This window comes from Toxorhynchites rutilus, chromosome 2 (assembly GCF_029784135.1).
Source record: "Toxorhynchites rutilus septentrionalis strain SRP chromosome 2, ASM2978413v1, whole genome shotgun sequence".
In the NCBI taxonomy this organism is placed as follows: Eukaryota; Metazoa; Arthropoda; class Insecta; order Diptera; family Culicidae; genus Toxorhynchites; species Toxorhynchites rutilus.
The window spans coordinates 36,320,825-36,334,854 of record NC_073745.1 but is presented as its reverse complement, the minus strand read 5'-3'; the positions used below and the strand labels follow the sequence as shown (position 1 = coordinate 36,334,854).

Genomic DNA, 14,030 nt, shown 5'->3' with positions numbered 1-14,030 from the left:
CCAGTATATATACCCAAGAATTCATTCCTAGGCGTTAAAACTATAAAGGAGAGAAGAGATCTCTCTTTCCTTCTCAGACAACCGAGCCCATATCGATTGTCTGCCTGCTATTTCCCTACATGTTATTACTACCCGCTTATCTCTGCGGACCTTTGTCGCTCTCGCTAGAGGGGTACAATTTAGAAAGTTTATTACTCATCGTCGGCTTAAAATGTTATTTTTGTTTATAGCCCTTCGTATATTCGATAATGGGCGAGGCCAGGCTTATTACCAGCAATAATCTTTCGCCTGGTGCCTTGTTGTCTTTGTGTATTCCAGGCGCCTTATCTGTCTATGCTGCCTGCTCACGGTCTCAAATGAACACGTGATTTCCTATCTTGTATGCCTGCGCTACACTATGAGTAATACGATCTATTCAGAGGATCGTGCGGGTCACAGATTTTATTTGTCCCTACTTTCTGGTGCGTCATGCACCGCTTGTCTGAAGCTATACAAAAGGAAAAGAAAAATAAGAAAGGGATGAATCACATGGCCGTATCTGGTGATTCATTGGGCTATAAATTTTCTATGCGCTCGTTTGCACTTCAATAACATTATTTTGTTTATTGGCCGGCCTTGCTATCTAAATTGGGTCCGTAACATTCCGGCCCTGATAAATCTACTTGTTCGATTTATAAAATTCCTGAACGGACCCTATGCTACCTGTGTTACTTATATCTCTATTTGTTTACATGTTTTCGGAGCATCATTTATTTTACATTCATCCTTATATTCTAACAGAGTTTAAAAACACTTTTAAATTTCAATTCTTCGGCACGTTGCCTGGTTCCAAAGGATGTCCTCTTCAATGCTTGGTCCATGGATCATACATCTTAGCTCTGACGCGAGCTTACATCAGTTGGCTGCATCTTTCGGATATTGGTGCTCTGGTAGCGAGCACTGACGTCTTCTTCCTGATTAGTTGATGGCTGGATCATTTCCCTTGATAATGTCCAGTACTGCAATTTTAACTGCCGGTCGTTTCAGGACACCTTTCGCGGTTTGGATCTTTGCTTGGCGAACTTGCCCGTCGCTCGCCACAAACGTTTCGATGACTCGTCCTTTAAGCCATTTTCCTGGTGGTGCGTCGTCGTCCGTGATTAAGACGATGTCGTTGACTTTGATCGGTTCTACTTTCTGCGTATTTTTATTACGCTTTAACAGAGTTGGTAAGTACTCCTTCTTCCATCGGTTCCAAAACAACTTGGAATAATGTTGAATGCGTCTCCATTGCGCTGTGTCATACTGACTGGTCGTTGGTGCATACGGTGGGGCATACTCTCCTGCTCTTCCTATTAACGCGTGGAATGGCGTCAACACTTCATCGTCGATGCAGGAGACTGGTATGTGTGTCAACGGTCGAGAGTTGACTAAAAATTCCGCTTGGATGAATGCAGCTTGCAACGTTGCTGCTGATGGCTTGCTCCTACCCCAAACTTTCAGGATCTCTGCTAGTGCTACTTTGACGTTTCTTATTAATCTCTCCCAAGCGCCTCCAAAATGTGGTGCTGAAGGTGGGTTGAATCTCCACTGGATTTCCATTTTTGCTGCTTCATTTTTGCCCATCTTCTCGTTGATTTCATTGACTAGCGACTTTAACTCTCGCTCTGCTCCAACGAAGTTCGTTCCGTTGTCGCTGTAGATACTGGTGACCTTTCCTCTTCGGTTCTGGAAGTTCCTTAACACGACCATGAACGCATCAGTACTGAGATTTTCTGCCATCTCAATATGTACTGCTCTTGTTGAGAGACAGGTGAATATGACGCCCCATCTCTTCTCGAGCGATCTCTTTACCGCTACTTCGAAAGGTCCGAAGTAATCTACTCCGCAGTTTGTAAATGGAGGTATATGCGCTTCTGTGCGGAAATGTGGTAAATCTGCCATCATCGGCTCTACCGGAGTTGCACGTCGTATTTTGCACCTATTGCAATTCTTCTTGACGTTTGCTAATACTGTTCTTATATGCAGTATCCAATACTTCTGCCGTAATGCTGCTATGACGGTGTTTTCGCCGTGGTGGAAATATCTTTCGTGTGTTGCTTTCACGATCAAATATGTATATGGATGCTTTTGTGGGAGCAATATTGGCGTTCTTGTAGTCCATGGTACTGACATGGCTTTCTTCAAACGTCCTCCACTTCTCATTACCCCTGCCTCGTCTAGGAAGGGTGCGTAACTGACCAATGGTCCTGACGATATTGTTCCGCCATTGAATAAAGTTTCCATCTCTGTTGGAAATGCTTCCCATTGCATCTTTCTATAGAGCACGTTCTCAGCTCTTTGGTAGTCCTTGTACTCAATGTCTGGAATATATCCACGACGTAATCTTTCCTTTGTCCTGTTTAATACACAAAGGTTCTTCACCAATTTCCACCAATCTGAGTATTCCTTGTACTTATCGATGAAACTAAGTTTGCTTAGTTCTTCGTGAACTAGCACTGTTTCTCTCAACTCTTCGTCTGTTTCCTTCTCTTCAATGGAAGGCCATGACGATTCTGAGAGCTTTAGGAAATCAGGTCCCTCAAACCATTGTGATTTTCCTAGCTTTTCCTTTGTGCCTTCATCGGCTGGATTTTCATCTGTTGGCACCCATCGCCATTCATTTTTCCTGTTATCTTCCAGGATTTCACCTACTCGATGCATCACAAATACGCTTCTTCGTTTTGGACTCTTGATCCATGACAATACGGTCTGTGAATCACTCCAAAATGTTTTGCTGACGATTTTCAACCTCGTTTCATCTATTATCGTTTTGGTTAATCGGCTTCCTAACACGGCCGCTTGTAGCTCTAGGCGTGGTATGCTCAATGGTTTGACTGGTGCTACTCTAGACTTTGCTGATAGAAGTCTTACGTGTGGTGTGTTTCCAGATATACTTCTTACGTACACACATGCACAAAATGCTTTCTCAGAAGCATCTACAAAGGTGTGTAGTTCTACTTCACCTGTTCTTTCTTCGAGGATGTATCTTGGTATCGTTACGCTATCAGCAGATTCAATAATTTCTAACCAGTGTTGCCAGTCTGACTGCAACTTCTCGGGAATTTCGTCATCCCAATCTATATTCTCTATGTGCAGCCTTTGCATGAGGATTCTTCCATGCACAGTTATATTTGAGATGAGTCCAAGTGGATCGTAGACACTCATCACGAAAGCTAGTACCTCTCTCTTTGTTGGTAAACGTAGCATTTGTGTAACATCACTTCCTAGCTTGTCTAATTTGATTTGATAGCCGAGTGTGTCAGACGTGGTGTTCCAATATACACCAAGTACCTTTTCTGTCATTGAATCCTTTTCTTCGAACATTTTGATTCCGGAAATTTGTACACGTTCCGAGGGTAAACTTTGCAGAAGTTCTCTGCTGTTTGACACAAAGTTTCTGATGTGGAAACCCGCGTGATCGTGAATTTTCATAACATGTAGTACTATCTCTGCTGCCTTATCAAGCTCTTCGAAACTATCCAAATAATCGTCGACGTAGTGTTGCTTGATGATTGCTTCAGTCGCCACTGGACAATATTTTCTGAATTTTTCTGCGTTGTGGTTTTTAACCGCTTGTGCACATGACGGTGAACAGGTTGATCCGAATGTCATCACCTGCATTACGTATACATCAGGTTTCTTACTGCTATCACAATCTCTCCATAAGAATCTCTGAGCGTGTTGATCTTCAGCTCGGATTCGTACTTGGTGGAACATCTCTTTGATGTCTCCACATACAGCAATTGCTCCTTCTCGGAATCTTACTAAAACACCGAAAAATGACGTAGTAGCATCCGGCCCTGATAACAGTTCCGTGTTGAACGATACACCTTGTGTCTTTGCCGCCGCATCGAAAACCAACCTTGGTTTAGGTGGCAACTTATTTTTGTTGTGCACAATAAAGTGTGGAAGATAATACACTCTTGATATCGGCTTCATAATTTCTTCCTCTGACAGTTTGCGGATGTAGCCTTTCTTCTCGTAATCCGCAAATGTTTCTATTGCCCATTTTTTCAACTCTGGGTCTTTTTTTAACGTTCTCTCACTCGTTGTCAGCCTCTTTGCTGCATTGTTGTAGCTATTTGGAAATTTCGTTTCCTCATCTTTCCATAGAAGTCCAACTTCGTATCTACCATCCTTGTATTTCATAGTACTTCTTAGAATTTGTTCAGCCTTTTCTTCTTCAGCTGATTTTGGTAGATTCTTGACTACCTTAACGCCGAAGTCTTCGGTGGAGAAATATTTCTGCAAAGCCTTGTTCATTTCATCTTCTTGCTGAATGACCATGATGTGTCCGCCTTGCACATTGGACGATATGTTGCCGAACATGAACCATCCAAGTTTGGTTCGTAGCGCTGTGGGCTCGTTCGGTTTTCTCATTCGCCTTTCGAATGGAATTAACAAGTGACTGTGACTCAGTCCAATTAATATCGTCGGGCGTATACTGCTGTAACTGCTCAACGGCAGATTCTTGAGGTATGGATACCTTTTCTCCATCACCTCCTTGTTGAAGCTTTGCTCTGGGAGTTGGAGATTCTTTATCGTTCTCACTCCTTTCATGACGTATTCTTTTTCATTGTTGCCGTTGATTCGTACCTGAACTCTACGGCTGTTTTGTTCGTTTCTCGTGACGTTCTGCGTCCACTTTAGCATTAACGGATCAATTCTTCCGTTGAGCCCTAACTTGTTCGCAATCTCCTCGTCTATTAGAGAGAGTGATGACCCCGCATCCAAGAAAGCGAACGTGTTGATGATTTTGTCATTATTTTTCAACGTCACAGGAACTATTTGGTAGAATACGTTGGATTTTGTTAGTTGTTGGTGATTGTGTATCTCACCATCTGCTTGTGTATCTGGACTATGCTGTCCTTCCGACTGATTTGAATCACTTGATTCTCTCTCATGAGATTTATGAATTAATGGATGATGTTTGAACTTACATCCATTAATTCCACATTGTTTTGCTCTTTTGCAGTCTCGCATCATATGGTTTGTAAATGCGAGACAGCTCAAGCATACCTTTGCCTTAAAGGCTAATTCATTTCGCTTTTCAGGCTTCATAGCCTTAAATCTGGTGCATTCGAGGAGTTTGTGGTTTCCCCGACATGCTTCACAATTGCGTTTTATTATTGTCGATCTATTTTCCTGATGCGTATTTACGTTAAATCGACGCTCAGGCCTCGTGTCTCGCGGCTGCGATCTGTTAATTTCTCGCGGCTGCGGTCTGCTTGTTTCTCGCGGCTGCGGCCTGCTGGTGCCATTCAGCAGTCTATTGGTTCTCGAATGAGGCTTCAGCCACTCATTGAGATCAGCTAAAGTCTTTGCCCCGTCGTACATTTCTTCAGTCCACTTCACCTGTAGACCGTAGGGCATTTTCCTTATGATCTCTTCCACCAATCGGTGGTCAATCAGGAATTCTTCTCTATCCATAAGAGAAACATTACAGACGAGATTATCCAGTGCTTCGGATATCTCGGTAATCAAATTCCGACTCTCCCTTTTGATATTGGTGAGTTCGGCTAGTAGTTCTTTATAGACTAGTTCGGGTCTTCCGAAATTATCTTCTAGTCTATCAATTATTTGGTCCATATTATTTGGATCCATCATTAACTGTCGGACGCTCCTCTCTGCGTTCCCGTACAGCACTGTTTGCAGGCGATTCAAATTTTCAAGCCTGTTAAATTGACCTTGTTTTGTGGTCTCATCAAAGGCCTTTTTAAATTTCGGCCATTCTCTGGCCGCACCTCCATATTTTGGCAAGCTCATGAGTGCTTGTCGCTTTAGGTAGACAGTCCATTCTGGCTCTGCCTCCTGATTTTGACCTTCGATGCTGTCATTATTGTGTGCTGAACTTGTACCTGGTTCAGCTTCGAATCTCGTTGTCCTCATGGACTTTACCAGAGCCTCCATTGCTGCTCTGTTCTCTTGCAAAATTTCTTGCAAGCTGTCTCCGGAAACTGATTGTCTGACTTTGACTTTCAGTTCCATCATTTCCCTTTCTGTGCTCATGCACTTAGGGCATACCCACCTTTCATCTTTCTTGGGTAGGTATGTGAGTCCCACACATGAAATGTGGAACCACCGATCGCATTCATCGCATGCGACCATGTCCTCTTTCTTGTCTTTGTCCGTACACAGACGGCAGTGCCCATTAGGGTTGGCTTTATATGCGTATGTAGCCATTTTAATTAACGTGATTTGAATACACGTGAGTTCAATTCAGATCTTTTTTGAGTGCTTAAATTTTCAAGTCTTATCTCTTTCTTATAAACGTGATTCCCTTTTGAATGCACGTGTGTTCAAATCAATTTCTATGAGTGCTTGAGTTCCAAGTCTTATCTCCTCTTACAACGTGATTCCCGTTTGAATACACGTGAGTTCAATTTCACTCTCTGGCGCGAGAGTTCAAATTTCAATTCTTGACTTCTTAGTCTTTTCAAAAAGGCGTGATTCTGAGCCTCCCGATTTACTCCTCTTGCGCGAGGGATCGTGGTTCTTTTCTTGGCGAAGGTGTGAGTTTTAAATCTCCTCTCTGGAGCCACCAAATTATAATCTAAGGAACTGGAGTTCCCTAGATGCTTGCTATGAAGGCAAGACTTTTCGCTCGTCCTCTCTCGAGCGCTTCGTGATTAATCTAGGGAACTTATTTCCCTAGATGTCGGCAATTGAGGCCTGAGAATCACGGTTTAAATTTATTAAAGCCAGGGATCTATTTCCCTGGACTTGGTTGGTCTCTTATGGGCTAAGCCCCTTTGCGTGAACAAATCCCGGCTAGGGCAGCCACAAAACTTCAACCTCTTCCGGCTCCAGTGCGGTCCGGTGAAGCGAAGCAAATGGTCTGCTTTTCGGATTGGGATTTGTTCCTTTTGGTTATACCTTTTATAGCGTGGCGCCTGGTTGCCAACGCTTGGGTGGATTTTCGGATCACGAATTGAACTTTGAACTACGAACTTTGATTTTGAACTAACGAATTAGACTTCTGATTTGAACTGTTTGATTTGAACTGTTTGATTTGAACTGTGAAATTGAACTGTTTTCCTAGGCCAGAATCCCCAGTATATATACCCAAGAATTCATTCCTAGGCGTTAAAACTATAAAGGAGAGAAGAGATCTCTCTTTCCTTCTCAGACAACCGAGCCCATATCGATTGTCTGCCTGCTATTTCCCTACATGTTATTACTACCCGCTTATCTCTGCGGACCTTTGTCGCTCTCGCTAGAGGGGTACAATTTAGAAAGTTTATTACTCATCGTCGGCTTAAAATGTTATTTTTGTTTATAGCCCTTCGTATATTCGATAATGGGCGAGGCCAGGCTTATTACCAGCAATAATCTTTCGCCTGGTGCCTTGTTGTCTTTGTGTATTCCAGGCGCCTTATCTGTCTATGCTGCCTGCTCACGGTCTCAAATGAACACGTGATTTCCTATCTTGTATGCCTGCGCTACACTATGAGTAATACGATCTATTCAGAGGATCGTGCGGGTCACAGATTTTATTTGTCCCTACTTTCTGGTGCGTCATGCACCGCTTGTCTGAAGCTATACAAAAGGAAAAGAAAAATAAGAAAGGGATGAATCACATGGCCGTATCTGGTGATTCATTGGGCTATAAATTTTCTATGCGCTCGTTTGCACTTCAATAACATTATTTTGTTTATTGGCCGGCCTTGCTATCTAAATTGGGTCCGTAACACAACTCCTTTAACTCGTTCTGAGCCCCAACAAAGTTGGTAGCGTTGTCGGATAAAATCTTCTTTGGTAGTCCTCGACGACTGGAAAATCGCCGCAAGGCAGCCAAGAAGGCAACTGTAGACAGATCATTTACTAGCTCCACGTGGATCGCCCGCGTCAGCATACAGATGAATAAGCTGACGTAAGCCTTTGTTACTAGAGGTTTCTTTGCTGTAGTCAACGATTTCACCATAAACGGGCCTGCGAAGTCCACACCGGTGTATGCGAACGTCGGCGCAGGCTGGATTCGGTACGACGGCAAATCGCCCATCAGCTGAGATGTCTTCTGTGGATTCGCTCTGAAGCAAGTAATACAGGATCGATTAATTTTGCGAATTGTAGATTTCACTCGCAACGGCCAAAAACGTTGGCGGACTATCGCGAGTAAACCTTTCTGTCCAATGTGCAGGTTCGTCAGGTGCAAATTCCGACTAGTGCTGCCGTGAACGGGTGTCCAGCTGGCAGCAACATCTGATGTCGGCTGTCGTAAGAAGTGAGAGCATTTTTGATTCTGCCTCCCACTCGTAAAAGTCCATCCCGTGGATCGATGAATGGTTTTAAACCGCACAGGCGGTGCTTGGATTGGCCGCCTTCCGCAATCGCTCGTAATTCTGGTTGAAACGCTTCCTTCTGTACGCACCACACTGTTACCACCAATGCAGTTCTCAATTCCGGGATGGTGAGTGGACCTTTCAACACTGTCTGTCTCTTGCTGATGATGAACTTCGCAAAGCGAACGAAGTAAGCCATTGCCTTTATCGTCTTGTCATAATCGTTTGTTAAAACTGTCAATTGCTTCACTGGAATAGTCGCAACTAGCGAGATCACAGCTCTCATTTCTGGCAAGTTTTCGTCATCAATCGGTTCAGGTTGCACGTCTTCAATCATCGCCTTCTTCAGCATGGGTGGGCCACCCCACCACATCGGATTCTGCAGGATTTTTCGAGGAAGTATGCCGCGCGAAATAATATCTGCTGGGTTCTCCTGCGTCGGTATGTATCTCCACTTGTAGGAATTGGTGATGCGCTGAATCTCAGCATTACTAGCTGGTTTACCTATCCAGCAGAGCACAATCTGTGAATCCGTCCAAAGATTCACAGACTCGAATTCGATGTCAATCGCAGCAATCGTTTTCTCTGTCAGTCTTGACAATAGCAGAGCAGCGAGCAGTTCGGCACGGGGAGTCGTGATCGGCTTGCCCTTATTAGTTTTCTTCGGAAGGATACGTGATTTGCTGCAGATCAGATGCATCGTCACGGTGCCATCCTTGTGGATGACTCTAGAATAGAGGCACGCTCCAAACGCTACGTCCGAGGCGTCTGAAAAGCCATGGAGTTCCACGACCATCGCATTCGCCGAAGAAATCCATCGTGGTACTCGAAGTTGGTTCAAGCAAGTCAACTCATCACGGAATCTACGCCACTTGAGTACGATGTCCTGTGGGACCGGTTCGTCCCATTCCATCGAGAGAAGGCTCACTTCCCGGAGAATCAGCTTCGCCGTAGTAACAACTGGACCAACTAAGCCCAGCAAGTCGTAAATCTTCGCTACTTCACTTAATATCTCTCTTTTCGTTGTAGCTTCGGGGTCACCTGGCGTGACGGAGAACGAAAACCAATCGTCGGGAGGGTTCCAGACGATTCCCAGCGTCTTGGTGATGACCTTCGAGTTTTCGTCACCAACCTTGAAGTCCGTACCACGTAGTTCGTCGTCGATCTGGTCTAGTATTTTCGAACTGTTCGAGCACCACTTGTGGGCACCGAAGCAAGCTATCGACAACAAACCATCAATTTCCTGCTGGAGTACACATGCTTCCGGAAGATTATGTGCACCCGCAACAATGTCGTCCATGTAGGTGCTCCTTTCGATCACCTTCGCTGCTCGAGGAAACTCTTCCTTGTAATCCTCTGATACCTGACGGAGTGCCATCGTCGCTTGAAATGGAGATGGCGCCAACCCATACGTCACCGTCTGCAGTTCGTACACTGCTAGTGGTTTGCTTCGATCATAACGCCATATTATTCGTTGGTACGCAGTATCCGGAGGCAGAACTCGAACTTGGCGGAACATTTTCGGGATGTCCACCGCAAACACGTGCTTAAAGCTCCGAAAATTCAGAAGAATGGAAGTCAGATCATTCTGGACGGTCGGTCCAGACATCAGTGCATCGTTAATCGCCACTCCAGTGGACGTCGCTGTAGATCCATCAAACACGACCCTTAACTTGGTCGTCGTACTGCTGGGCTTCACTACACAGTGATGTGGTATGTAGTAAGCGGAATTTGGATCTTCGTTTTCGTCGGCCGCGATAGCTTTCATATGGCCGAGCTCCTCATACTCTCGCATGAAAGCGGAATACTGCTGCTTGATATTCGGTTCTCTGTCCAGCCGTCGCTCAAAATGTGTGCGCATTTTAGATTTAGTACAATTTGCAGTGCTCCCGGAACGATGGATTGTATTTCTCATCCAACACCCTCTTTCGAACCAACATACCTAGAATCTGTCCTAAATTTTGAAAAATTCAATGAAAATCATTGAATTTAAATGCTTGAACCCCGTAGTCCGACCCTTATTCAACAATAATAATATATATTCTATTTCTCTCAGCTAGTCGCGAATGATTTTCACTCCGAAATTTGGAACTAAGAGATATGTTGGCATAAAAAGTACAGTAAGTTACATATAATTGTGCTCCCGCGGCCGAGTGGTTAGCGTCCCACACTATCATGCCGGGGGTTCGGGTTCGATTCCCGTTCTGGCCGGGGGATTTTTCGTCAAAGAAAATTTTTCCGGCTTGCACTGTGGTCACGCGTATTCTAGAGCTTGCCACTCCAGAGTACATTTGAGGCGTGTTAAGTGCGATTCACATACAACATACACGTCACGTTCACGTCCCGTCACGTCACGATACGTCAATGATTCTACAATGCAATTCTCATGAAAACATTCACATACACCAGCAACGTAACGACCCGTCAGCATACGTTCAACGAAAACGACCGGCAGGGTTTGTAGAAAAGAATAATTGACGGAGACGGACGGCTCGTTTGGTTTTTGTCTGGGCTTTGTGTCTCGGCTTTTGTTTTGATTTGGTTGTACAGTAATTTACATCTACATCGACATTAAGCTAATTGAACAGATCTGTGATGCAACACGTTTAATTAGACATTTTTACCTCTAGTTGGACATTTTTGTGAACATTGAGTTTGGGGCCCAAATTATGACCCTACATTGAAAGTCGCCACCAGTCGCAAATGTCCAATTACTGGTCAAAACCGACTCCAATGCGACACTGAGTGGTGCCTCAGCATATCGCTTTATAAGTAACTTACTGTACTTTTTATGCCAACATATCTCTTAGCTCCAAATTTCGGAGTGAAAATCATTCGCGACTAGTTGAAAGAATTATTCTATTTATTATTATTGTTGCATAAGGGTCGGACTACGGGGTTTAAGCATTTAAATAATTGAATTCAATGATTCTCATTTAATTTTTTCAAAATTTAGAACTGATTCTAGGCATGCTGATTTGAAAGAGGGCATTGCAATTTAAAATTGTTGTAGGTGGCGACACCATGAATAAAATTAAATAAATCATTCGTTTGGCATTTGACGGGACGGTGCTGGTGGAAGCATTGACTGCATGTGTGAATTGGTGGAGACGTTGACGGAACGTAGACGTTCTTCTCCGTAACGTGCTATGTGAATCGCACATTATTCGGCATAGAAATCTCAAACAAGTATTACTAATAAAAATGACGCAAGTAATGCTACGTAGAGAGGGCAAAAGTTCCACTGGAACGTTAGAGCCATCCAAGAAGAAGAAGAAGTTACTTATAATGCGACATGCCGAGGCACCACTTAGTGTCGCATTGGAGGCGATTTTGATTAGTAATTGGACATTCGCGGCTGGTGGCGACTTTCAATGTGGGGCCATAATTTGGGCCCCGAACTCAATGTTTACAAAATGTTCAAGTAGAGGTAAAAATGTCCAATTAAACGTGTTGCATCACAGGTCTGTTCAATTAGCTGAATGTGGAATTAGATGTAAATTACTGTACAACCAAAATCAAAACAAAAGCCGAAACACAAAGCCCAGACAAAAACTAAAGGAACCGTTCCTCTCCGTCAATTATTCTTTTCTACAAATCCTACCAGTCGTTCTCGTTGAACGTATGCTGACGGGTCGTTACGTTGCCGGTGTATGTGAATGTTTTCATATTAATTGCATGGTAGAATAACTGACGTAACGTGACGTCACAGGACGTGAACGTGACGTGGATGTTGTATGTGAATCGCACTACAATCTGTTCGTTGGTTACGTTTCACGAAGGGACGTCTAAATAGAAGGAACATTAGGCGTCGTACACAAATTACGTAACGCGACAAGGGGGGGGGGGGGGCGTGTGGATGGGGTTCGAGGATGCGTTATTTTCTGTGTATTAGAGATAGGAAATTGCTTTACGTAGGGGGGAGAGGGTCCATAATCCGGATTTTAAGCGTTACGTAATTCGAGCACGACGCCTTATAATGTATTATGGGCACCTTACACGATCAACCGGATTGACAATAAGTGTCTTCAATATCGTGACAGCTAGGCTTTCAACATCTGATCTAACCTCAATCAATATTTTTCCACCTTACACGGTCAATATCGCCCTCAACCCGAGACAACGAAAATATCCGCGATGGCTAGTGGCGACATTCGAGTTTGGGATCCAAACTATTCTCTATCAGATTAGAAGGCTAAAAGGCAATTTTCAATTGGTAAAATTTGAATGAAAATATCTACTTGGTAATATTTAATAAGTTGAAGCGCGTAGTCCTAACCTTAACTTAACCTACTTCCTCTGAATTTTCAGATATTCCTACTAAACAGTATTATTATAAAATAACGTCAATTTCAGAAATATTTTTTGTATGGGATTTTCTCACCACTTGCAGAAAAAAAAGTGATTTGCATTCACATAGAATACTAATTTGATTCGTAAAAGTTAATTTTCATTCATAATTTACACTTTAGAATTCGGTTTTTCTTCTCAAAAATACATCATAATACTCGTTTCACAAATACAGACTGTTCCTTTCAGTTTCAGAGATGCCAGATTATTTTAGTTTGCGAAAATATATGCAAGTTATTTTATCTGCAAGCAAATGTTTATATTCCATAAATGAGACTATGACAGTAGAACCCCGATTATCATCGAGCGGGTGATCCGCCCTGCGGATTATTCGTGACTGCGAGTTCCATAGTAAATCAATAGGCCTTTCCGGAATTTGTTAGTGAGTGGTAGGCCCATGCTCTTTTGTTGTGGTCATGGCTTTTACATTATTTAGCCACTGGTGTACACGACCTTATAGATGGATAGTTGATTGATTTTTGTATTGATAGAACATAGTTTTTATGTTGAAACATCTCTTTTCGTGTTTGCATTTTTTTGTCCTTTAATGGGTCATCGCGATATTCGTTAATCGCGGTGAGTTTGCCCGACTATTCCGCGGATAATCGGGATTCTACTGTAGCTTGAATTAACACATGATGTTTTTTCATCTGTGATTTCCCCAGATCTTCTCATTCTCCAAATTTTATAGCGGAGTGTGAAGAAACACACAACCCGCTCACTAGCGCAAAGAATGACCGAGTTCAACGTTAAAAAATTCCTAAAACGTTGTTAAGTTTCATCCACTCTCTCACCATCACATTGTCAGTTTACTTTGAAGTTTTGATTTGTATCGTGAAAAGTACCGTATTTTGCTATTCAAAGTATCGGTTTTCCAAACCAAAAGCTTCCATTTATGATACCTACAATTTCAGTAGTTTATAAATTTTAATTGCAATCGCAAAAAAGACTAACAAAAATTAAATGTGCGCTTGCATATCTGGCAACTCAGTCTGGAAGTCCGTGAGGTAAAACGTCAACATCATGCATCTATATTGGGCACCTTACACGATCAAACTGATTGACAATAAGTGTCTTCAATATCGTGACAGCTAGGCTTTCGACATCCGATCTAACCTCAATCAATATTTTGCCACCTTACACGGTCAATATCGCCCTCAACCCGAGACAACGAAAATATCCGCGATGGCTAGTGGCGACATTCGTGTTTGGGATCCAAACTATTCTCCATCAGATTAGAAGGCTAAAAGGCAATTTTCAATTGGTAAAATTTGAATGAAAATATCTACTTGGTATTATTTAATTAGTTGAAGCGCGTAGTCCTAACTCTAACTTAACCTATTTTCTATGAATTTTCAGATATTCTATAATTTATTA

General features: G+C 43.0%; 2 protein-coding genes across 2 annotated transcripts; both read right to left on the bottom strand.

Annotated features, from left to right (window-relative positions):
• Positions 1-957: 957 nt before the first annotated feature.
• Positions 958-6,204, bottom strand: LOC129765660 (uncharacterized). The gene has a single exon (XM_055766070.1). The coding sequence runs from the start codon at positions 6,202-6,204 to the stop codon at positions 958-960; it is 5,247 nt and encodes a 1,748-aa protein (XP_055622045.1).
• A 1,962-nt stretch (positions 6,205-8,166) lies between these two features.
• On the bottom strand, positions 8,167-10,164 carry LOC129765659 (uncharacterized). Its single transcript, XM_055766069.1, has one exon. It carries the CDS (start codon positions 10,162-10,164, stop codon positions 8,167-8,169), a length of 1,998 nt encoding a protein of 665 aa, XP_055622044.1.
• Between the last annotated feature and the right edge of the window lie 3,866 nt (positions 10,165-14,030).